Genomic DNA, 27,075 nt, shown 5'->3' with positions numbered 1-27,075 from the left:
AGGATCCACCACACCCATCCTTCCAATTCGGGGAAAAGGAGGACGTATTTGTGGGCCGCATTTGAAGGATCCTACGAATTTGGACAGCCTTCGTCGCGGCGCTGTGACGTAACATCCTTCAAATGAGTACTCCGAAGGATGTAGACCCTGAATTTGGACACAGCCAAAGTCGCAATTGTGAAATTTAGAGCCACAACTGAAAAAAATATTCACAACTGTGAGAGTTAAAATTGTGAGATATAACGTTGCAATAGTGAGAAATAGTTGCAATTTTAAGATGTAGTTATGAATTATGAAATATAAACTCACAATTGTGACATATTAAGTTTTAAGAAAGACTTTAAGAAAGTCTATACTGCTTTAAGAAAGACTATACTGTCAAATGTGATCAGATGTGATAGTTCAAGTTCAAATACATTTGACTGCTAAAAAATGACTTTGTTTTCATGAAGTACATGAGCAAACTGAGGATTATGTCATTTGATTGTCTAGGCGGAGACAATAAAAAACCAAAGACTTATTTTTGTACATGTATGATTGTCCATATACCTCCAGAAGAAAGCCAATCTGAAGCATAAAACAACACTCCTCATTTATTTCACTTGTATAACTATCACCTTCAAAACAAGATATAATTTGCTTTGTGGTGTCCGCCAAGAGAAGACACATAATTTTATTGTTTCTGAGGTGACAGGTCAACAGAAACGGCGTGACGGTCAGCTGAACTGCAAACCATTGAACCCAAGACTATTGCTTTCAGTCACCAAATGACCCACAGGAAATGGCTGGAGCCTTTTGTGAAAGTAAACAGAGGGCCTACATCCTGTCTCTGTCCATCTCTAAACTGGACGTGACGGCTCAGCGTGAGAGTAATGTACTGTCTGTGGCTCCGGTTTTGATCGCTATACCACAAGTCTCTGTGAAATGCAGGCGATGGCTTCACACCTGTTACTGAGGCAAATGGGAACAGGGAGGTGCTGCATGGCTTGCGATCTGTTCCCGCAGCTGGTGGCAGTAACATTGTTTGAGTCCCTTCATTTTCCTTCCTTGTAAATAAATGCCTCAAATGTTTCAACATTTAAAGGCAAAAAACATAATTCTTCCTACCCCTGAACGTCATTAAAACAATTTCCGCTGTAGAAATATTCTGGGTTCAGTACAAGGTAAAGGAACAGTTCACCCAAAAATACAAATTCTGTCATTTACTCACCCTCCAGTTGTTCCAAACCTGTATGAATTTCGTTCTTCTGCTGAACAGAAAAGAAGATATTTTGAAGAATGGCTTAGCCAAAGAGTTGATGAGCCCCATTGACTTCCATAGCTATGGAAATCAATGGGGCTCATCAACTGTTTGGTTACCCATATTCTTCAAAATATCTTCTTTTGTGTTCAGCAGAAGAACGAAATTCATACAGGTTTGGAACAACTGGAGGGTGAGTAAATGATGACAGATTTTTTTATTTTTGGCTGAACTATCCCTTCAAGCTCAATTGGTAGCTTACCAACTGATCTCATGACAGATTGTCTCATTTTTTTTTTTCATGGTGACTTTAAGAGATACACACAATTCTAGTTTAAGGGAGTACCAAGATACCCTGTATATTATTGCTTGTAACTTCTGGAGAGAAATAGCACAGACACTGGACAAGGACAAAACTTTCTAGTGTGCATCATACACCACACCCTGCAAAAGCTCATTTCTGGGAAAAGGCCATTTTTACATTTTACAATGTGCTCTAAGCGATGTCACACGTTTTTTAGGCCAAAACATTTTTTGTCACATCCAGCAAACGTCTCTTCACTATCCGCTAGCTGCCTGTCCCCTGAACACACTGTAAAAAAATGCGGTCTCTGTAGACAGCCCAGGCTCCACAAACGTCAAGAAAAACAAACTGGCCCAGCCTGGACCACAAAACATAACAAACAGTGCTCCAGCCAATAACCGACAAGAATGATTTGGGGGTGGGGGTTGGGGGGTTAGTGCGCGTGCACATGAAGGGGGATGTGTGGGGAGTGGAGGAGAAAGAAGCATGAAGAGGGAAGTTAGCTAGAGGAGAGATGTCCTAACAACGACTAACGTTAAAATAGTATATTCTTGAGAATTTTGATATGGCCGACACACGACCAAAGAGACGATGTTCCAATGAACAAATAACAAAGAAGAGGGAAAAGGAGAAGGAACGCGAAGTCCCGAATTTACATCGGAAAAGCGTTCAAAAGGTCGCGAGAACTCTGCCGGCTTCCAATCCGACATTCAGGTGGCTCTGTTTTTGCTGGACAGTTGTGTAAATCCAGTTTGTTTTTTCTAAATGGTTCATGACTGTTTCAGGAAGCACGGAAGAGAGGGGGAGGGGACGGGATGAGGAGGAGGGAGGGTCGAGCTAGCCTCCGTTTTGTTTGACAAAACTTAGAACGTCAACAAGAAGTGACGTCACCCAACATCGCTTAGAGCACCTTTAACTTCTTTTGGCTATAGTATTGAAACTGAGTATTTTAACATTTTACAGAAAGTTTGATTTAAAAAAACTAAAAATGTAGTCCAATTTTCAAAAGGATACAACAGGCATCTTTGGTGGGCTCTAATATTTCACATCTCCTATTTGTCCACCCATAATCCCGAAAGCCCTCTTTTGTAAAGGCAGCTGTGGGGAAGTCTAACAGTCAGTGACCACCCAGAGATCCATAAGACCTGCGCCAATTATCTTTTGTGCTGTTCAATACAGATCTCCACCCTCAAAAAGTTCATCCATGAGACATTTTTTCAGCCCACTCCTTACCAGACTTGACTCAAGTAGCTATTTTTGTTGTCTGATAGGCTGCCCACCAAAAAGTCTGATCCTTCATAAATTAGGTGACTCTATATCCAAAATATTCTGAGAGACTGAATTCTCAGTGAATGATGTCATATCCTCTCACAAGTAATGAAACGTTACAGGAAGACTCTGTGGGAGAATATCAGGCTGTTTTGATTGTTTGGCTGGAAACAGTTTTGTTTATTAGGTCACCATAATACCGGAATGCAATGTGAAAGAAAGAGTTTCTTACCAGTACATCATCTTTTTAGACTTCTTTTGGCACCAGATCTCGAATGCAAACACTTCAAACACAATCAGATGCCACATATTATAAATTAACTCTCGCTTTAGTTTCTCTCTCCTAACCTCACACTATGAGCAGTTGAAAGTGAAAGTTTATTTTGTTTCTTTCACATTAGTTTCAGATCATGTTAGCCACCGCCATTTTGGAAACAACGTAAAATGGCGCTTCTTCATTGATATTCCCAGTTATAAAAAAATAAATAATTTGATGCATTGTAAAGCAAGGCCGTTGTCATGAGAAATCGAGAAATCGATTGTTGCAACATACTATGTTCTGTAAAAGTAATTTAATATTATACAAAATAATAGTAATGTGGTATACTATATAATAATACTATAATATTTTGTTATTACAAAAATATTAATAATACTATTAATAATAATAATAAAATATATTTTTTTAACTATAATATTTTAATAAATTAATTGCCATCCTAAGTACACACAAACATCATTAATTTGAGACATGTAATTGGGAACCATATTGAAAGCCAAAACCATACCTAATATAATTAACACAGCAGGCTAATCTGGTAAATGTATGCTATGCTAGTACATAAGCTAGCTAAAAACTGTGAGAACGAGAAATGCTTGATTTCACAACCTATGTAATTTAAAAGACATTAATGGTCATTATAACACATTTTAAACGTAATAAATCATTACTGTCAGCTTTGAATATTTCTATGGTAAAACAGTTGTCAAATATTAAATGTTTAGGTACTTGCATCTCACCATGCACTCTAGTAAGTTAAAACAAGAGCGCGTTGGAATTCGTTCTTGTCTTCTGTGAACAGTAAGCTCCGCCTCCTTTGATTTGATTGGCCATCTCAATCATGTTGACATTGATGTTAGACCGCTGAGGCAGAACTAAACTTTTTGAAACTTGCTGTCATCCTAACAAAAAGCAAAGAAGTGTATAATCTGAGGTGGATGGTAACAAAGTACATTTACTTAGTACTGTAGGCCTACTTAAGTTGGCTACACTTTTGAGTAGGCTATCAATACTTTACTTGAGTAGCCTATTATTTTGTCTGGAAATATTTTACTATAAATTCACTACAATTGAAAGACAAATTTTGTACTTTTTACTCCACTGCATTTCTGTCAAGGTCCTTGAGTAGAAAGTTGTAACGTTACGTTAGTCAGGGGATGATTTTGGTTGCAGGGGTTGCATTTTGGTTGGAAGTGAAAGTCGGGTTGACGTCAGAACCTGAAGTCAGATTGTCGTCAGAACCCGATGTCGGTTTGACGTCATAATCTCGATGTCTGACTGATGTCAGAACCTGACGTCGGATCAGAATTTTCATTTTCAACCACAATAAAACGTCTGTCCAACGTTGGAGATTTACGTCAATCTTACGTTGGATTCTGACATTAACCTGATATTCATTTTCAACATTGGGTTTGGTCTTCTAAATGCGAATTTTGTCATTGTTTTGGAGCACACTAGCTTATAGATAACAGTAAGGCTAACATATTCATACTAAAAGCCAAAAAACTAAATAGGACACTATTTGAGGGAACAGCCATTTGGGTGTCCGAAACCATTGTGGACATTATTGAGTGCACTTATTCAATCTCACATTCAATCCCACTTCTGGAACTGTGTTCTAGAAATAAATTCAATAGTGATATGAGGGTAGGTAGGCAGGCATAGATTCAGAGGCATACTGTAAGTAGCCTATTAGGCTACATACAACAATGCAACAATAATAAAACAATTGACATTTACTTTTTACTTTAGATACTTAAGTAGGCCTATTTTTAAAAACGAGTACTTCTGTGCTTTTACTTAAGTAAAAATTGTTCTTTACAACTTTTACTTGTAACAGAGTAATATTTGACCAGAAGTATCTGTACTTTCACTCAAGTACGGAAGTTGTGTTTGTCCACCTCTGTGTGTAACAGAGCACATCAGACCATCAAATATTAAATAGTCTATTAAAATGTTTGTTTGTTTTTTTGATAAATGTAGCCTAAATATGCTAAATAAATAATGTTGCTTTGGCAAGGGAATTAAATAAATAAGTTGAAGTAGCCTACTAAAATTACTAAAACTGAAATAAGAATAAATTCAAGCTTAATAGAAATATTTATTTTTAAAAACTTTTAAAAAAAGACAAAAGCGCATAACATAAACTACAATTAAATTGTAAACTGAAAGTATATCTATTTTAAAATCTTAACATTAAATACGATAATATATAAATGATAACCCTGCCACGAACACTGACCTAAAGTGAATGGATATTTACATTCTGAACACTGATTGAGGGCCGATCGCCTCAGTCACCAAACATGGGAATGATTGCTGTTTGGATTTAATTCCGAAGACATTCAAAGTGAGGCTATCAACAGCTGTGCACTTTCTTCAACAAAAGAATGAAAAGGTTGAGATGATAAATGCATTCAAGAGACCTTCCATGTATCACTAATTCACATCAAAGCACTTCATCATGCTCCTTCTGTGATGTTACAGACCCAGACATTGTCTCCGAGGGCTTGAGTCCAAAAAGCTGTGGACACAGCCTGACTAATAAAACAGAACAACCCAGCCAGCACAAAAGTGAGCATGCACAGGACTGCGGGAAAATAAATTGCACCACAACTTGCAATTAGTGCCGTTAAAAAACAAAGCATTAATTCACTCCCTGAAGCTGTCAAGATATTTCACACATAAAGAGGTTTGTACAGCTTATCAGGCTAAAGCATATTCTTACACAACAAATCAATGTTCTAGAGACACAAAGCATGTCTCCGCTGTTTAAGTCAACATATAACACATCTTTGTAAATTAAAATGCTATTTACATTTTTGAATCAGCCCCAAACATTCCTTCCTCTTGATTTTATCATGCAAAAACACAATGGTGCTTATGTAGAGAGGGAAAGGGAGAGAAAGTGAGATTTCAGACTCAAACCGATGACCTTACACAACTTTCCTCATGTCTGACATCAAATCGAAGCCTCTCCCTTTTGCATAAGATCACTCATTTTTGTATGGCACAAGCCTGTAATTCTTACTGAACCATAAATACGATTCATTGCTTATAAAGCCTGCCACACACATACTTGGCTGTAAAGACTGCCACACACATTTTACTTAGCTGGTATTCTGGACTGAGATCGTAACAATAGATACAACTGAGGAAAAACATTACAGCTGCGGTCTGGAAGCATTTACCCAGCAGTTAGTGTTATGCTGGCAAAGTGTCATGCAAGACAATGCAGAGGCTCCCATCTGTTCTGTGTGCGGTTGTGTTTACTTGGGCAACGTATACATTCAGCAATTAGCTGTACTGCCAGAAGAATTACGTTTTGAATGCCATATTTTTAACTATACCACAACATCACCGTTTTCCAAAAGGAGACTCTTCAGACATCAAATGATATGCCAGTGTTTTCCAAATAAATCCTCGTCTTTTGCATGGGTCAGGTGTGTTTTAGACCAGACTGCCTGTGTTAATCAAAAACATAATTTGATTGGAAGATTTGGGCTTGCCAGCACTTTGCTGAAACAACAATATTCATGGCAAGTGGGTGGATGGATTAGGAAACTCAAATGACTTTAGACCTCTTGGCTCTATTTTCTCTAAGACAGACCTTAGGCTACTAAATATGAACCTCAGTACTGAAATATCAGGGCATCTGCATCCCTTTCAGATCGCAGACGGATCAATGACTTATAAGAGATTCCGCAATAAACCAAAGGAAAAATCTTTAATTTAGCTTACACCTAACAAAACCATTTCAAAACTGTTTTTAAAATATATTTTCAAAATTAAAAAGTGTTTTTTATGGGTTTTTTAGGGTTGTGCAACGATTAATCGCGATTAATATAATAAAAAATAAAAAATCCAAAATAAAAGTTTGTGTTTACATAATATATGTGTGTACCGTGTATAATTATTTTGTATATATTAATACACACACATGCATATATATATTTGAGAAATATTTGTGTGTATTTATATATATACAAAATAATTATACACAGTACACTCATATATTATGTAAACACAAACTTTTATTTCGGATGCGATTAATCGCGATTAATTGTTCCACGGCCCTAGTTTTTTGTTTTGTTTTACAAATATCACAAATTATTAACACATAAATAGCATTATTACATGGCTTGGCTGAATTCCAATGTAGAATGCAGTCTGTTATGTAAGGGTTAATGCCCGACGAGGTGTCCATTGTCAGGTATTAATGGACGACGACGAGGCGTGGAGGTTGCCTCCGCCGAAGTCCATAAATTCCTGACAATGGACACCTCGAAGGGCATTAACCCGCTTATACCAAGGTCACTTGCCAAATAACAAATTTTTAAAACATTAGTTTATATTTTAATTAGTTTTACAATCGAAATCTAAAGTTTTTACAAACAATAACTTGGTTTCCCTGGTTACGCCTGACGGTTTATTTAGCAATCGGAGATATTTATAGTCCGCTCAGCTCGTAGAACCCTTCAGTTTACTGCCTGTTGCTATGGTTACTCACAGCTGATGTAGCCAGCGCATTTATTTATTAATTTCGAATGGTAAACAGTCAGTTTCACCAGAACTCCTTTACTAGGTGTCCTCTATCACTTTTTAATGGACACCCTGCAGCCAATCAGAATCGAGTATTCACCCAGACCATGGTATAATTCTTGATAACAGACCGCTGCGAAGTATAACACACCGTTGCCATGAAAAACAGCGCGTTGCTATGGACGCGGAACGGACTATTTTCTTTAGCGGAAGCAATACAATCGGTTTTAAGTCAATAAACTCCTTTTTAAATCAATAATTTGTGTCAAATTATTTATTTATTTTGTAGGTAGCCATGTAATAAGCGGGATAATGTATAGCGAGGCGGTTGTTATAGCAAATAACAACCCCTTCAGGCTGATTCAAGATTCCGCTTCGCGTCGGGCTCCCGATCAGCCTGTCGGGGGTTGTTATTCGCTATAACAACCGCCTCGCTATACATTATCCCTTACATATGTTTCTGAGGAGTCACACTACATCATGTTTTCTATCCTGAACAAACCTTGGCTTGTCATAAAAGGTCAAATGATCTAATATTTTAAGGGATTTTAAGAGATATTTTCCTGCATGTTGGCTGCACTGGGAAAACTGCATTTTCCCCAGATGCTGCAGAACAGGCGTTTGTCTTGCTAAGAAAGATAAAGACGACGATAAAATGATAGAGAAAGTAGAGAGAAAAACAAGGCGGGAGCGGTCTAGCCACCCGACCATCTCCTAAATTATCTGCCTCAACTATTTTCCATTTCAGAGGCATTTTATAATCTCCAGATTTCTTTTAATAATCATGGATGCTGTGAGTCCTCCTTATTGCCTTTTTCAGTGCTGGCCTTTCCTCGAAACTGCCACCAGACTTCCCATTTATAGGCACGGAGACTAGTGATTTTAGGAAGGAAAGAGAGAAAGAATGGACATCGGGACAGAGTGAGGAGGGAGGTCGGACTGTGTCGTGGGAACCGTGAGCCGAGTCTGGATTGCTAAACTTTACCCTCGAGAGAATTCACAACTGCTTTCAATTTAAGATGGGGGTCACTCATATTACAGTCCCCCCTTCCGCCAATACCCAATCCACGGCCCGCACCCCCCCCCCCCCCCATCCCCCCCCCCTCGCAGCCCAGCCCTCTCCATGCTCTAGAGAGCCAAAGCCATGACATCATCATCACCAGTGGCTTTCTCTAAGGCTGCCTCGCACCCCAGTGCACTCTTTCTTCTTCTCCTATGTCATTTATCATAAGCCAATCTTTCCAGATTGTGACGTGTCTTTTCACTCTCTTTCTCTCGTGTCATTCTCTCTATCTCGTCTCTGTTTTCAGTCAGATGTGGTTTGTGTTGATCTTCTGCTGTTTTTCATTGTAGTCTGTTGTCAGGCAGTAAAGACGTGGTGACAGGCCTGAGAGGTGCAGAGGGCTGCAGTGGTGAACTGATGCAGGGGTGAAAGGGCTTGTGAGTTTTATCAATTTAAACAACACCTCTAAGCAACAAACTCACCATAGGTGAGAAAACCATACAGCGTTTTTACACCTCAACTAAAAAAAAGATCTATTAAGTTGGCTATAAGGTACACATGGCTATTCTTACAAATTAAATATATTTATTAAAAATGTGGCTATTTACATTTTTATAACATATTGTATAGGTACATTCATATAGTGTGGCACCAAAAGTATTTTAATCAAGCTACACTTCAGAATTGTATGTAGGCCTATGTGGCACAAAAAAGTCTTTAAAATTTTGTTCTTGTGTTCTCTCTTCAATCTTATGATTGATCTTTATGTTTACTTTCCTTAAATTGTACTTTTAATTCATTGATTGATAATTCAAACATTTTACGAATTTATATGTAATTGCCACCTCATAAAATAGCTCTGTTTTCCAGTGAGACCAGAATTATGGGTTTATGTCATGTCTGTAAACAGAGAAAAGAAGGTCCGAATATTATGGTGGCAGATACAGGACTTACTTGCTCAAACAACATGCATTTTGGATGTATCTCTTGCTTTCTTCTTGCTGCCAGTGTAGAATAATAGATCAGCTCAGATGGTGATCACAGTTGACCATTACAAACAATCAAATCAGATTCATCCATGCAGATGAGCAGTGCTGAAGCACAACTGATGTAAAAAATTTAATTAAAAATATAACTCTATAACCAGAAGAAAAGCTCCCTATTATTTCTGAACAAAAACAACCCTCCTATCCAAACACAATTTACCTGCACCTACGAAGGTTTTACCTATTTGGGAATCCAGGTTAACCCGGACATAAAGAAAATTGTTTCTATCAATTATGACCCTCTAGTTCAAAAGGTTTTAGAATCATTAGAGAGATGGGACACGATGCCAATCTCCATGATAGGTCGCATTAATATTATAAAAATGTCGATTCTTCCAAAGTTTCTATATCTTTTTCAATCTATTCCCCTACATATTCCTGCCTCTTTGTTTTCATCATTAAATAAAAACTTTACCAAATTCATATGGAATAATAAACGGCCCAGGTTAAGACTTTCTCTTTTATATTTACCTTTCGACCGAGGGGGGCTTAGACTGCCTAACATGAAGCTGTACTACTGGGCAGCTCAATTATGTGCCGCTACTTCATATTTTTCACGTAAGGATACTCCTTCTTGGATACAAATTGAAAACAACACAATAGAACTGCCATTAAAATCCTATATTTACTCAGCTGAAACTAAACAGCTGCTAAAAAACACAAAAAACCCAATTGTCAGAAACACTGTTTCGATCTGGCACCAGGCACATGTTGCTTTGAATGAGGAGTCTAAGCTTTCAACTCTGTCACCCATTTGGGGCAATGTTACATTTAAACCTGCACGCGCGGATATGGGCTTTAAAATGTGGATGAATAAAGGTGTGTGTAAATTAGGGGACTTGTACAATGATGGAGTTCTAATGTCTTTTGAACAGTTGACAAACAAATACGACTTGCCTAAGAAACATTTTTTTAAGTATCTTCAGGTCAGAAGTTTTATTACTAGTTTATTGAAGTCGACAGTGCAGCCCCCACTGTCCACCATAGAGAATATGGCTATTAACCATCATCACAGTAGGGGCTTACTTTCCAAATTTTATAATATTTTAATTGCAGCCTCAAAAGAAAGTAGCCTTTCATATTTACAAGCTTGGAGATCTGATATGGAAACAGACATTTCAGTTGAGGAGTGGAATAACTCCTGTATTCTTGCACAAAAACAAACTATCAACACAAGATTCCGATTAGTACAGTACAAGTGGTTGTTCAGAACATACATCACACCAGTGAAACTCCATCATTTCAACCCTAATATACCAGATGATTGTGTCAAATGTGGTAAAGAAAAGGGGACACTTTATAATTGTATGTGGCAATGCGAGGAACTTCAAATCTTTTGGAAGCAAATCTGTGCACTAATTTCTGATCTAATTGAATGTAAAATGCCCTTAGATGGTAAACTCTGTATATTACACATTTTTCCAAATAGCTTCAAATGCAATACAAAGAACAAGATACTTGTAAACTTTTGCCTGGTGCAGGCGAAATATGTTATTGCTTTGAAATGGAAGGACACAGAAAAACCTGGAGTGAAACAGTGGATCAAACTGATGTCCAGTAACTTGGCGCTGGAGAAACTGACATATATTGCCAAAGGAAAACTGGAGGACTTTAAAGACATTTGGTTGCCCTTTCTACGCCTTGTAAAAGACCTTGATTTGTAGAAAATATTTTTGTTGTAATTGAGTGAAGGGTGGGTTTTAGGGTGGGGGGGAGGTTTTTATTTCTTTTTCTTATGTGTGTGTTATGTGTTTTGTCCTTAAATTGAAAATTATAATAAACATATTTGTGGAAAAAAAAAAAAAAAAAAATAACTCTACAGGTTGCATGCAATTGTATTTTTCAACCACAGATGGCGATAGAGAGGCCAAAGTTCCATGGTGCACCTTTAAGAAAAGAAATTACATGCAAATGGTGGAGACCGGAAACGCACGCTCATGTGAATTTCACTGCATTCCAAAGTTCATGTTTTGTGCGCTTTGAACTGCGAATTCATATCCCTTGTGACCAATAGAAGAATGAAACCTCACGGTGTAAAGAACGTAAAACATGAAGCTGCTGTGCTGGTTTGAAACATTACAGTAAACCATTGAGCATGACATCATATCACAATCATTTCCAAAGTAATTTTGCATGCTCAAAGCCTACGGTTTTAGTTCATGTCTAAAATTAAGATACATGTACGCATTTATAAATGAGTCTTTCTCTTCCAGGAAATTGGAGCAAAAATATTGATGACTCATCCTGGGCTTGTGGGTGTACCCAATTTTTTGTCCAATCAAAAGCTCTCTAGAATGAGAACGTTCCTCCTTCTACATTTCTCTAACTAGCAATAGCAAGTAAAAAAAGTAAAATAGCAGTAAATATTTATATTTAATAGTTATTTGCAGCCAAAAGTAAATTGGCTTTGCAATCTGTTTGGAAATGTCTGTCTTCAAAACTCTCAATAAACTTGAGTCAAGAAGATTGTGCGTTTGGGTGCGTTTCGGCTTGGCGCTCTCACATTCATGGAATGCCGAGCATCCATGCAGTTAGTCGGGCAGCTGGCGTGATGGGTGAGGAGGGAGGAGAAAGGAGGGGTGTCACACTAAATAAGCACAATTACACTTACGCGGGATGGAAACCAGATGACCACGGGCACTGACAACATGCAGGGGTTACATAGGCCAAGGCTCAGATACACACTTAAACACAAAAGGCCCTTACAACATCCTGGAGCCCTGCAGTAGACGAATGGGGAGGCTTGCAGGCACTCTGTAAACACAGTGCGTTTCCCACACTGCACTTTCGTGATCTAAGTGTGAGCCATGACCCCCTCATTCCTCCCACTTTCTCAGGTTTTCCAAAACACCTCCTATCAAGACCTTTTCACTTTTTCAGTGTGATTTGTATTGAACCCAGTCTAGTTGGTTTGTTCCTAGTAAACTTGTAGTGCTCGACACAAAGGCTTTGTAGTAAGTTTGCCATGTTAGGGAGACTTTTTGTCATGTTCTCCTACCTTCCTTTTTTTCCTGTTCTGTGTGAGCGGAGGGGGTGATTTTACATGACTGGGAAATGAGCTAATCGCTCGGTCTTTATGACCTAATTTCAGAGCTCTCAGCTTGCTGAGACAAAGACAGAAACTGCATTCCAAATGCTGCTCTGTGCGTGAGAAAAAATTCAGGAAGATCATAAATTAGGTTCACCGTGCCCGTACCTCATACAGTAATAACTCTAACGTTTTTGCCATTTACAAACATGAAGAGTACTAAAGAGTATAAGACTTTAAAAACATATTGTGATACTAGATTCTAAGGGGATTATTGTATGTCACTGAAGTGCTCATGTCCGTGAATGTCCTAGTTTTCATTCAGAGTAAAAGATTAACTTGAGTATCTAAAATACACTTTCATTATTGGAGTGAGATACATGTGATATTAATTAAAACAAGACCAAAATAATGCAGTAGTTTGCACTTCTTTGTGTTCCTAGCCAATATCAAATCCACCATCGCCCCCTAGTGGTTAGTCAAATGTGAATTTGAATGACCACTAGGGGGCTAGATGTTCTCTTTTGCTCCAGCAATATGTTTTTAAGAGTAAATTTAAATTTTGAAAGTCCATTTCGGATTCTGGTACATATTTTAAATTCTTACATTTATTGAATATTTACATGGCTCTATAGCAGAGAATGTTGTCATAAGAGTAACTTGCTGTTTATATAGGCCTTTTATTTAAAAAAATGTAATACTATCATTAATAAAAAAGGCTTCTGCTACATTTTTAGCTGTAAACAATTAAACAATTCAGGAAAAAGAGTAAATGGAAAAGGTAATATACATAAAAACACACAGGCGAAAAAAACAACACACGTGACAACCTGGCCCTGACATTTATGAAAAATACCTCTGTCTAATAATCTACCTTCATCATCTAGTTAACTCTTGCCCTAATGGTTTAATTGTGTCCGTGTGTTTACACAGAAGCTATTAAAGAATGGCAGTGGAATTTAGCTTGGAGGGTGGGACAATAAACTTGAAACAAAACATAAAATGAATAAATGTATCTTTATTGTTGAAGATTTGAAAATAACAATGTTGAAAAAAAGAAAAGAAAAAAAAAGTATAGGCTGGTATGAATTAAACAGTTACAGGTCAGTTAAAAGGCATTCAGTTGTAAGCAAGCATCATCAAAAGTCTGAAGTTGCTACACATTTTGACTTCCATAGAATCATTCTCACTAATGCAATCTAGAGACAAAATGTGTAATGAGTGTTATAAGCCAATAAAAAAAATTAAATAAAAAAAAAAACATCAATTAATTCTTCTTATGTATAAATGTATACTGACATATACATGTAAGTGAAGTCAAAACAGTTTATGGGAAACCACTCCATTATTAATCATATTCTTTGTCATTATGGTTGTGATAAATATATCCCTGAAAGCTGATTAACTTCATGTGTATAATAACCATAAAAAGTGACAGAAGACAAAGAAGGTAACAGAAGTATATCAACCAACTCACCGAAGTATAGTACAATATCTCCCACTTTTACAATTAAACAAAAAGTGTAGAATATCCCATTTAAAAAACCATGAAACATACACGTTATTCTAAACTGGTTCCTCATACGTGTGAGAAATTTGCACTTGTTTGCATAATGCCTGTGTGTATTGATATGTATTATGTTCTTGTGTTGATAATTTGGAACATCTTACAAAATGTACTCAAATTGGAACTTTAATTCTCAGTGGTTTTAATTGATCTGAATGTTGGAGTGTCATGAGATGGGAGTTTGTACCAGACACTGAAAGGCATCCGGCTTTAGTTCGAAACCACTTTGGGTATCTTCTCATAAGACACCTGCTCCTCTTCAGGCAGTAACTCCTCCTTATCATCCAATATGACGAACCTATTTCGAGAGTTTCTGCGCACTGCGATCAGGATCAAACCTACCAGAAGTAGGGCAGACATGATGGCCAGGGTGGCCACTAGGAAGAAGGCTGGAAGAGACACAAGATATGTCAAATTTTGGGCACTAAGTGTAAACAGCAATAGATGCTACAAAAAGTAATTTCTTTGCACTAAGTGTAAATAGTTTTTAGAGAGTGGCAGATATTATTTGCACCTCAGTATACTGTAGTATATTATAAAACGGTGTACAATAACAACATATTCAATGTATATGATTATATTTATTAAAATCATAAATGGATGCTACCTTATCGGGACCTAAAGCCCTCCTCTACACCTACCGGTTAAACATCTATTCCCACTATTAAATACACGTTAGGCACTTTATTTTCACTTTTCGAATATTTTCTTAATTTTTTGTTTACAATAAAGGAAGAAGAATGAGTTTGGTAAAAGCCGGATTCGAACTCGGGTCGGTCACGTCAAAAGCAAACGCCACCCGCCTTACTCTTAACACCACTGATCCTGTTATGGGTGGGATTTGTCTGGCTCAAACAGACAATAGTGAACAGAGTTTGTGTAAATAGCCTCTGCCAACAAGGTACCTGGTGTAAATAGACACTTTGTAAATTTTGCAGGTAAAATATGCAATATGAATAAAAATTGGCTAAAACCATTAAATAATATAAAAATGTATTAAAGTTAATAAAATGAGTCTGTCCGGTACATGCATTAGACATTATACTTACAATAAATATTATGAACATTTTAGGGTTGGTATGATTTTTTTGGTACAAATGCTGTCATTTGATCAAAAACAGTAAAAATAGTAATATTGTGAAATATTGTTACAGTTTTAAATAACCGTTTTCCATTTGAATATATTTTTGCCTCTGATGGCAAACCTGAATTGTCAGCTTCATTATTCTAGTCTTCAGTGTCACATGATCCTTCAGAAATCATTCTAATATGATTCGCTGCTCAAGAAACATTTCTTATCATGCATTCCTTATGCTGCTTCGTATTTTTGTGGAAACCATGATATGTTTGATTTCAGGATTATTTGATGAATAGAAAGGTCAAAATAATTTTATTTGTATTTATTTGAATTAGAAATATGTGTATGTAAATTATAATTAATTCATATATATAATTCAATTGAACTAATTATGATAATTAATTAAAATCATTTTAAGTACTTTCAGGTGTTCAACAATGCCTCACCTGGAGTCCAGCGGCCACGTTTGTGATGTCCATGTTCATCCATCCTCCCTATATAAAAGAAGCACAACAACATAAGCCACCAGCAAAGCAAATGCAAATACATACAACAGGAAGCAGAATTTCTGTACTCTTACCCTCTTTCCCGTGGCAAGTTGACATGCACTCTTCCTCACTACCATAACGGTTTAGGTTCCCCTGGCAGCCTCCATAGGTGAAGGTCTTACAAGACTGAGAGCTGGCCTCAAAGTAATACATACGGAAGCTTGCACGGCATGGGCCGGACTCGGATGGCACAGCACAGGCTTCTGTATTGAGTTACAGGAGGAAGAATGATAAGTTAATGTTTTTTTTCTGGTTTATTTAATGCTTTTAAACACAAAAAAGTTGTAAACAGTGACAAAAGGGTATATATATATATATATATATATATATATATATATATAATATTTTTTTTTTTTATATATATATATTTTTTTTAAAGGAAAACCAACAAAAACAAAGAAAAGAAAACTTGTCTGGAAAATTATTTGCTAATGTATTAATGGTAAATATTACTACATTTAATTTATAACAGGAGATTTGGCCAAATGACTGAAGAGTGGCCAGGGTAGCAGGAACAGACAACGACAAATTAGAAACAAAGTAGTAAAATATTACCTTATATAAAAGGAACTTTTAACTCAAAATGATTTTTAACTATGGCTGTAATACAAGAGTTAGATCGAAGGGCGAAATAAAGAGGTTTAATGGCAACTGCAAATAAAAGAGGGCTTAAGGGACATCCTTGACTCGTAAATAATCAAAAATAATCAGATTGAATGTTATTTGTACTTACTGAGGCCATTGGGGAAGAATAAAGCAACTTAATCCATGAAATAAACTTTATAAAATAAATTATTCCAATCCACTCTATCAAACGCTTTCTCTACATTCAATGAAATTGCTTCCTTTGTATTAGCATGAGAGGGATTGCATATTGTATTAAAAAGATAACTGAGATTAGAAAATGAGGGACGACTCCTAATAAATCCTGTCTGGTCTAATGAAATAATAGACGGAAGAGCGTGTCTTAAAGCCAGCAGTTTTGATAAAAGTTTGAAATCTACATTTAGCAAACTAATCGGATGGAAAGAAGTACAGTCCAATGGGTACTTGTCTTTTTTTCCAAAAGAAGTGAAATAGAGGCCTGATTGAAAGTCTAAGGGAAAGGCCTTTTTTGAGAGATTCATTAAATATATCCAATAACAGGGGGAAACGTTTCTGCCAAAACACTTTATAGAACTCAACCGGGTACCCATCTGGTCCTGGAATTTTCCCAGACTGTAAGGAAGAAACAGCTGCATAAAGATCTTCAAAACTAATTGGCGCAACTAATTCCTCTGAAGACGACTGTTCAAGCTATTGAAAAAGTAATCAAAGCTGGAAGAGTTAGAAGTCAGTTCAGATGAGTACAAGGACATATATAATCCTTTGAATACAGAATTAATCTTTAAAGGATTGGTAGTAATACCTGAGTCAGTTTGGATCTGAGGGATTTGATTGGAAGAAGCTGCCTTGCGTAACTGGTGTGCAAGCAGTCTACTAGCTTTATCGCCATGTTCAAAATAGGTAGACCTTCTAGGCAGAAGTTCAGTGGTGCGCTTGGTGAGTCATAAGAATATCAAACTCTGATTGTAAAGACAGGCGCTTTTTATATATCTGGGGACGGAGATGTGGCATATAAATTATCAAGCTGAGATATTCGCTTTGCCAATGTAGAAAACTTTTCAATCTCAGTTTTCTCTCGTACATGAAATGATTTCCCCCCAAATATCGGCTTTAAGACTTTCCCACAAAACAGCAGCAGAGACATCTGGAGTTTTGTTCACACTAATAAAAATAAAAAAACAATTTGCTGAGAAATATGTTGTTGTTTTACACCGCCATGGGGTGTGTGACTTAATAAAGCTTTTTAAAATGAATGTTCAAACAGACTGGAGCTTGGTCAGCATACAATAGCTTCATATCTGCAGTCAGCCACATTTGGAAGAAGTCTGTTGTCCACCAAAAAATAATCAACACGTGTGAAAGTATGATAAATGTGGTAGAAAAAAAACAATATTGCCGGCTAGAGGGATTGGGGTTGAGAAATCACCAAGCAACAGAGACAGAAAATTCTTTCCTAAATAATTGGATTACTTTAGAGGATTTTGACAAAGGAGAAAAGTTAGAGGAGAAGCGATCCAGCTGTGGGTTAAGCCAGCAATTAAAGTCGCCTCAAATAATTAGGTAAAGGGAGGATAAATCTGAATGTGTTTGAAAAGAAATGTTTGAAAAATGATTTGTCATCCCAGTTAGGGGCATAAACATTAGCTACAACAATATTTACATTAGAAATTTGCCCGGTTACGATGACAAATCTACCAGAGGAATCAGAGAGCACCTTCGAGTGTACAAATGGAATAGCTTTATGTAGGAGAATAGCAGGAAATGAAGATTTGCCCCATGGTGGGTCTCCTGTAAATAGGATATGGGAGCATCTAAACGAGACAGATTATGTATTCATTTTATAGGATTATTAAGACCTTTACAATTAAAACTAACAAATTTATAATCACCCCAATTGGACAATGGTGACAATCTAGGATGAGTCATATCATAAAACAAAATGTTAATCAGCTATATGATTAATATGCCAACCTAGGTGACAACATGGAACAGCATTTTAAAATTAAAAAAACATCTGACTGCAAAACAAAACTTAAACCTACATCTGATACAACCCCATGTACATGCCCCACAACATACCCCCCCCCTATAAACATTCATTATTGCATCACTAGTGATACGTTTGAAATGGAGAAATTCAGGACAGCTGATTTATAATCTGATAGAACCTTTTGCCATTTTACCTTCAAAGCTGGGGATGCTGTTAGGGATAGGAGTAGAGGGAACGACAGCTGCCTTCTGGTTGCTGGGAATGACCCTCACTGGGATGCAAACACATAGTTATAATTTTATACTGATTTATAGGGATGAAGGCTGATAAGGAAATTAATAGCCGCACACAATAGTACCTGTGCAGGTCGTCATGCATGTTTCCTCAGTTTCATAATTGTTCTGGTTGCCACCGCAGCCTCCATAGGTGAAAGGTTGACAAGTGCCATTGTTGTAGTGATAGCGTCTAATGGAGGCTCTGCAGCGTCCGGTCTGTGCGTCAGCCAGGCACTTGTCTGATACGGCAAGACAGATGGTAAGAAGACGCTAGAACCAATGGTGTACAACTTGTACTCTACTCAAAGATGTGGACAAAACCACTACAAACTCCTTTACTTTACATAGTAAACAAAAATTATAAAATACCTTGGAAGTCCTCTAGTGTCATCTCTGGAAGAGCCTTGGGTTCAACATCTGAGGAGGACGACACAGAATACTTAAGTACAAAGTTTTATTTGTTACATGTATACCTGGTAAAATGGAAACTAAACTAAAAACAAATGTCTATTGTTTCCATTTTCAAGTGAATACGGTCTCAGTTTTAATTTTAATTGTAAATTATTAGTACTCAAGACTAATTGGTGTGCTAATTAACAACACTTTGTAGTAAATGCATGTGTAAATAGCTGACGGGAACCAAAACAAAGAAATGTTTATAGTAATAAAATATCGGATAGCAAAAATTTTGTTTTGTTTTGTGAATGATTACTGGGTCCTGGACATCCCAGACCCTCTTTTAATTCATTACAAAAGGACAAATTAATGCATTTTAATATTTATTATTAGTTGAGCACAGTTGTTGAGATACAATTTGAGCTAACTGTTTACTATTACAAAATGTTTATTACAAAATCAGTGTTTCAAAACTGCCATGTCATAATCGCATATATCTCTGAGAACTGTCTGGTGTCACTGGAGCATCTGGATTTTGATGTAGATATGAAGATGGATTTGATTACCATTGTTGTTCTCAGGTATAGACATTCTGCTGCGTTGAGCGACAGAATGGGAGTCTGTAAGCACAGAACCTGAAGAGAGCAGAAAGACCATTTAAATTACTGTGCTATATTTCTGAACAAGAGACATACACTACCGTTCAAAGGTTTGGTGCCAGTAAGATTTTGTATTGTTTTTGAAAAAAGTCTCTTATACTCACCAAGACAGTAACAACAGTAATATTGTGAAATATTATTACAATTAAAATAACAGTTTTCGGTTTCAACATATTTTAAATGTAATTTATTCCTGTGATGAAAATCTGAATTTTCAGCATTACTTCATTCTTCAGTGTCACGTGATCCTGTTAATTGGCTGCTCAAGAAACATTTCTTATTATCATCTATGCTGAAAATAGTTGTGCTGCTTGATATTTTTGTGGAAACCATGATACATTTTTTCAGGATGTAAAGAAGAACAGCATTTCTTTGCAGCATAAATCGTTTGTAAGATTATAAATGTCTTTACTGTCACTTCCGATCAATTTAATGCATTCTTGCTGATTAAGAGGATAATTTTCTTTATAAAAAATTACTGACAACAAATGTTTGAACGGTAGTGTAATTCAGTAACGAAGTACCAAACTAAACTCAACTTTTCCATGGGGAAAATTCATAGTAAGGAATGTTCTATAAAAATATATTAGTTGCACAATCTGCATCACACCCACGTACAAACACAGGGCCACACACATACAAACACGCACAATATCGTTGCATAACACAAAACAGCCCAGAATGTTGTAAATAAAATTCTTTGTATGATTTCCTGACGACAATAATAGGATCTTAGCATCTCTATTGAAAGCAGATGGCATATTTTTCCTTTTAAACATCATCTCAACAACTCAACAAAATGTGGTAATTCCACGGATCACAAAGGGTCACTCGGATAAAGCAGGCACAATGAGCCCATAAAGAACATTAAAAAGCCTTTCCTTTCCTCTTTCCTACCCCCAGTCTTAGTGAATATGTGAAGATAGATCACTCATTCAAATGAAATTCCTGTAAAAGAAGGAAGAGGTAAAAGAAAAAAAACATGGTGACAACTAACGTGTTTGTCATGTCCTTGTTGAGAACAGGTATTTCAACCGGTTATTCAACAACCCAGAGCAAGATGAAACCAGAGTGTCCAGTTGTTAAGAGATTCAGCATAAACCCACTCAAACTCACTGAAGTTGTTCTGTGTCTCACTAAAATGTGAAAACAAACTGACCTAAATGACTTTGAGCATGTAAAATTAGGGTAAGGTATACACTTTGCTTTGAGAATAACTTAATAATACAGGCCCCATGACAAGTTACCTGGCTGAACTCTACTACAGATTACTACTAAATGCAAGTCAACTCAACACCATTGAAATATAGCAGGACATAAACCAACTCAGCACATAGCCAACCACAAACTACAATGTGGGTACTTGATTTGTGCCCATTCTCACTGGAGAAAGGCTGTAATAAAAAGTTGTATGGTTTTCCAAAGCTCATATTTTGGTCTCCTTGTCGAAACCTCGGTTTTCGTCACCACAGACATGCCAAATCATAGACTGATATGCTCTAAAACTGTTCCAAGTGACTTTTACATTGATTGTAATGGGATACATTCCAAAACTAGGCCTCACATACCAGTGTGTCAAGATTTAAACTCCAAAAACTCAATAAAGCTGAATGTTTTTCTTTCAATACACTAAATTTCTCTGCATTTCCTCTGGGGACCCAATGCCAGCCAAATGCAAACATTACCTTGATGCAAATGATGCAAATCCAGGATGTGTTTCTTGATTTGCATTGATTTAGCCGCATTTTTGGAATACTACACCCTAACTAGACTGCTGACACGCTGTGGGTAGATTACATATTAGTGATCCAAAATGTTCCAGTCCTTTTATAATGGCTCCAGCGGTTAAAGTAGAGATTAAACAACTACATGGATCCTTTAAATCATAATGTACTGGCATCAACTGTGTGCTTCAATTTGACAAATTTAATACAATTACTCAACATAAAACTACACTTTAAAGATTCCCTTTGTCCATCATAAAAGCCTCTGTTTTGTCACTGAACTTCACTAGACTAAATACACATTACACACAGTACAGTCATCTCAGCTTTAATGCCTAAACAATGACGAATACCATGTGAAGGGTGTGACGCAAAAGCTCATCTCTAAAGCAGGAAGTCCAAAACAGGAGATAGCAAGTAAGTTAATTAATGTTTTGGCACTTCACAGATTGATTTTTACATTGCCATTCAAATGCTTTTTTTGTTGTAAAAGAAACTAATACTTTTATTCAGGGAAGGTGCATTAAATTGATTAAAAAAAAAAAAAAAAACTTTATGTTTTCCACAAAAATATGAAGCACCACAACTGTTTTCAACATATAATAATAAGAAATGTTTCCTATTAATATTAGCATATTAGAATGATTTCTAAAGGATCATGTGACACTGAAGACTGGAGTAATGGCTAGTCAAATCAAGTAGAAAACAGTAATTTACATTGTAATCATATTTCACAATATCACTTTTTTCCACAAACATTAAATAAACCATAACAGTACTGTATGTGAAGTTATGAAAACAGATTATAACAGAGGGGAGAGAGTTGCACAAGCATTATAAAGAGACATTAGGGGCAATAAACCTTTTACAAAATAAAGGTTTGCATAACACTGAAAATGTAACACTTTAAAAAAAAATTGGCTGATATTTACCCGTCACCCCACTACAGGATGCCTCACATTCCTCCTGGGTATTAAAGTTATTATCATTGCCATCACAGCCGCCATAGACAAACTGCTTGCAGGACTGATTGGTGACATCGTAATAGAATCGGGGGAAAGCAGCGCGGCATTTTCCCACTGCACTTGGGAGAAGGCAGTGATCTAAAAAGACAGAAGAAAAGGAATAGTCTCAAAGTAGTGAACATGTACTGACTGTCCTAACTGTAGGAAATGTACTTCTCAGATTTCAACTGGCATAATAATGTGGCATAATGCATTTGGCCAATAAATTATTGCAGACCTCTGACCACACTTTGTCACTTGTTGCAACATATAGCTACTGTGATACCAAAGTGAATATGTCATTCAGGTATTGCGGTGTCGGTGTGTCTTTACCCTCCCTTACACTATTACAGACTTTTGTTGACAGTGCTGGGTTGTAAAACCTGAAGTACGGGTTGGTCAGGTGCAGGCCACTGGACAACAATGCTGCAACACTACTTGGAAAAAGGGAAGGGTTTCTAAACAGCATTTTCTAAACAGCATTTTTTTTGTTCTTGGGGTTAGGTTTATTTCAAACTTTAGCATAATTATGAACATGATTATAGATCAATATTAACAATTGTTCCATGAATAGACATTATAATATTACTTATCCTCATGTATTATCCATGAAATGCTAAACCTTCCCTTTTATTGTACATTACATAAGGTAACATATAGCCTAGCCAAACAAGTTACTACATGAACTAATGATATAATAACAACACACTAAACTGGCATAAGAAGTTGGCATAATATTTTATTGCCAAGTCTTTAAAAAGCAGTAAAATATTATTAATATTTGAAAAACTTTTCGGTATAGTGTAACCAACATGGAGAAAGCCATTGTATTGTCATATGACAAAATAACAAACAAAAAAACTGTGTAAAGGTTATTAATACGTTTAATACGTTTAAAAAGAAAAACAAAACAAAAAAACATCTAACATATTTTGACCTTTTTATGAAAAGGCACATTTTGTCCAGGTCAAGTTAAAAAATATCTTTGAAAAGTTTTGAAAATAGGTTTTGCTACATTAACGTGTATTAATTTCTCTCTTTTTTTGAATATATATATATATTACAAAACATTATGACACCAATTGAACCAGTATTCTTAAACTTTCCCTAATTTACATGCAATTACAATTAACATGTTAATTTTTACATAGTTTACGCTAAAAAAAAAAACATAGTTAGTAGGCTAGTCACATTATAGTAGGCTGATAATAGCTCAAATAAGTAGGCCTGTATTAATTATGCCATTTTATCGTTAATTTTGGTTTTTAAGACAGTTCTATTTTTCCTGGTAATATTACCTGTGTTTACAGAGCGAACATCAGCCTCGTTTTGGGGTTTTTGGTCCTGGATCTTGCGGTACACCTTGAACTGTGTGCTCTGCGTCAAAACACACACATCTTTGCCGTCTTTCAAACAGTTGACCAGGCGACATTCTGCTCTGCCGTCCGCAGGAGTCCCGATCAGAGCGATCTGGCAGTCTTCTCTCTCACAGCAAGCATTCTGGCACTGCTCTTTGTCCGAGATCTCCGGCAGGTAAGCCAGGTAAGCCGCGCCGTTATCAAATGAGCTCAAATCTAGACCCTGCTCGACGTCCGTGTCTGGGTCCCACTCACACGCGTTTAGAACCGCCAGACAACAGAGAAAACCAACGATGGAGGCTGTGAAACGCACCTGAGCCATTCTTCACTTCCTGTATACCTGTCCAAGCTGTTCTCGTTTATGACTGCGACGCGAATAAAGTTAGACAAGCTCTATAATCACCATACCTATTAAACCAAACTCGATTCTTTAACTGTGTCGTTTGTGTGTACGTACGCAGCAGGTGTCCGTCTTCTCTTCAGGGAAATAATGCAACCAACCAACAACAACTTCCTCTTAAGTGACGTCACACTGTTTGTCTTTCAAAAGATCCTCAAAAAGCGCCACAGAGCACAGAACCGCTGAGGTAAACTCAAATCATTTCCTCAAATTAATGTATTATTGATGATGGATTGGAATATATTCTTCATAACGCTGTCAATTAACATTGTGTGTGTGTGTGTGTCTGTCTGGTTTTATCTTTTGCCTGGTTTTGCTTACATTGTGGAAACCAATAAGTCTCCTCAAGAAAAGCAAAAACTGGAAAATCAACTGTATTGTGACTATAGGCTGTATTTTTGTTAGACTTTTAAGATATGTTTGTAGACTAGTCTGCACAATTATATGAAACCATGATTTTAGGCCTCTGTGATTCACACTGTAGCTTATGTCTCAGTTCAGCTGAACTTGCCAAGAGCTTGCACCTGCATAATGATAATAAGTTGCTAAATGTTTCTTTTTTTAAATAGACCAACTTGTGGCACACCACTATTAAAAAGAAGCCAAAGAAGAAAATGATCTGCCAGCTAACAGCAGACTATGAAAGCTTGTTTCCGCCACTTTTTTTTTTTTTTTTTTCTCACAATTGCGAGTTTACATCTCACAATTCTGACTTTTTATCTCAGAATTACGTGATATAAAGTCGCAATTGTGTGTTAAGTTAAAATTGCGTGATATAAAGTCGCAATTGCGTGTTATAAAGTCAGAATTATGAGATATAAACTCGCAATTGTGAGAAATATACTTGAAATTCGGACTTTTTTTCTCAGAATTGCATGTTTATATCTCGCAATTCTGACATTATAATACGCAATTGGGAGATATGATCTTTGGGGAGATATGAGATATGACTTTCATGATATAAAGTCACAATTGCGTGTTATAAAGTCAGATTTGTGAGATATAAACTATTCTGAGGTTAAAAAAAAAAGTCTGTCTTTTTTTTCCTTAGAATTGGACTTTATATATCACAATTGTTAGTTTATATCTCACAATTCTGAGAAAAGATGTCAGAATTGCGAGATATAAAGTCAGAATTGCGTGATATAGCCTAAAGTCGCAATTGCAAGAAAAATAGTCAGAATTCTGACTTTATAAAACGCAATTGCGACTTTATTTCACGCAATTCTGACTTTATATCTTGCAATTCTGACTTTATAACACGCAATTGCGACTTTATTTCACACAATTCTGACTTTATATCTCACAATTCTGAGAAATAAAGTCAGAATTGCGAGATGTAAACTCGCAATTGTGAGATAAAAAGTCGCAATTATCTTTTAAAATGTTTTATTCTGTGGCGGAAACAAGCTTCCATAGCAGACCTAGCAGCAAGACTAGTTATTCAAAGCTAGTTTAACAACCTACTTGTCCAGTCAGTGATTACGAAAGATAACCAGGACTTAATTCAAGTCTGTGAGTTGATTAAAGTGAATGTGATTTGATCATGAATGAGTATATACGAGAGCTTGGTAAGCTAAATAGGAAGCTAATATTATTTTTCTTAATTTAGAATCCTGCATCATGGAGAGAAAAAGAGGAAAAAGAACTTGTAACTTTGTTGCTCCAGAGTTAGAGGTTTACCGGTTAGATTATAGCCACTTCTCCGGACACCACTACAATACTGGGCCTAGCCCAAACCATGAAAAACATCCCAAGACCATTATCCCACCTTCAACATTGGTCCATATAATTTTGCCTACAGTATAGTGTAGCAAGGTAGTCTTCAGAATTTTTAATAATTTAATAATTACATTTTAGGGGACCCCCCAAGAGTCCTAAGTCATTTCGAACCTTGATGAGAGGGTTAGATGTTCTGCAGGAATTAGCTTTGTTGTCTCCACCAATAAAGTCTAAGATTCGGCATCTGGAACTCCATGCATGACTCGAGTGATTTTTGCAAAGAGGGAAATACTTTTTCCACGACTTGACCAGCCAAATATCACCACAATGAAACAGCTTATTAAAGATGGTTTGTGTGAGTTAGGTTTAGGTAGGAGATAAAAAATATCACTAGGTCATTCTAAAAACAATTGACGTCAGTGGAAAATAGCCACCACCATGATAGAAGAAAACAACAATGTGTGTGTGGGAACTGTCTGTACTGTAAGTGTAGGTGAATGTGTATTGCTAACCCTTCTAAATGACAGTTAGTTCACATTATCAAAGAAAAGACACATAAAAAACCAGTTGCCAAGAAAATCTGTGAAATGATTTATTATTATATAATAATACATGACATTAACAGAAAAAGTATCTTGATATGACTGCCAAACTATAGGCTATGTAGCCTACTTGATAAAGTGAAGAGAAATTAAAATAAATGGCAATTTTCTCAAACAAATGCAAATATGTTTTCTCTTTTATTTATGCAAATAGCCTATTTTTCAGGAAAAGTATACATTTTTAAGCCATTATATCAATAAAATAGCATGCATCTATCTATAGCCATTAATAAAATCATTAACAGAGATGTTTGTGAAAAATAAATTAACGACATAAATATAAACTTTTTGTTTGTTTGTTAGTTTCACACACACACACACACACACACACACACACACACTATTTTCCCTAAAGGCCCTTGCACCTGAGTCCGAAATTCGCATCCGAAATTTTCGCACATTAAAAACAAATTCTGCGTTTTTCGCATCCGTAG

At 36.4% G+C, this 27,075-nt stretch overlaps 1 protein-coding gene across 1 annotated transcript; it reads right to left on the bottom strand.

Annotated features, from left to right (window-relative positions):
- Window positions 1-13,715: 13,715 nt before the first annotated feature.
- On the bottom strand, window positions 13,716-24,624 carry spint2 (serine peptidase inhibitor, Kunitz type, 2). The gene is made up of 9 exons (XM_084125534.1): window positions 23,858-24,624; window positions 22,488-22,658; window positions 19,739-19,807; window positions 19,146-19,193; window positions 18,860-19,015; window positions 18,695-18,772; window positions 15,938-16,108; window positions 15,804-15,851; window positions 13,716-14,668 (listed from the first exon to the last, which is right to left on the bottom strand). The coding sequence occupies exons 1-9, from the start codon at window positions 24,237-24,239 to the stop codon at window positions 14,490-14,492; spliced, it is 1,302 nt and encodes a 433-aa protein (XP_083981660.1). The 5' UTR covers window positions 24,240-24,624; the 3' UTR covers window positions 13,716-14,489.
- Window positions 24,625-27,075: the final 2,451 nt, after the last annotated feature.

This window comes from Abramis brama (assembly GCF_963993115.1).
Source record: "Abramis brama genome assembly, chromosome: 10".
NCBI classification, from domain to species: Eukaryota; Metazoa; Chordata; class Actinopteri; order Cypriniformes; family Leuciscidae; genus Abramis; species Abramis brama.
Note: the sequence above shows the minus strand (reverse complement) of the source record. Positions and strands in the feature narration are given on the sequence as shown.

Bases quoted from the DNA above. Each gene is read 5' to 3' on its own strand.
- spint2 (XM_084125534.1), bottom strand. From the start codon at position 24,239: ATGGCTCAGGTGCGTTTCACAGCCTCCATCGTTGGTTTTCTCTGTTGT. The intron at 22,659-23,857 runs GTAATATTACCA...CTGTCTTTTTAG, and splicing joins TGTTCGCTCTGTAAACACAG to ATCACTGCCTTCTCCCAAGT. The intron at 16,109-18,694 runs GTAAAATGGCAA...AACTCAATACAG, and splicing joins CAGCATCCCCAGCTTTGAAG to AAGCCTGTGCTGTGCCATCC.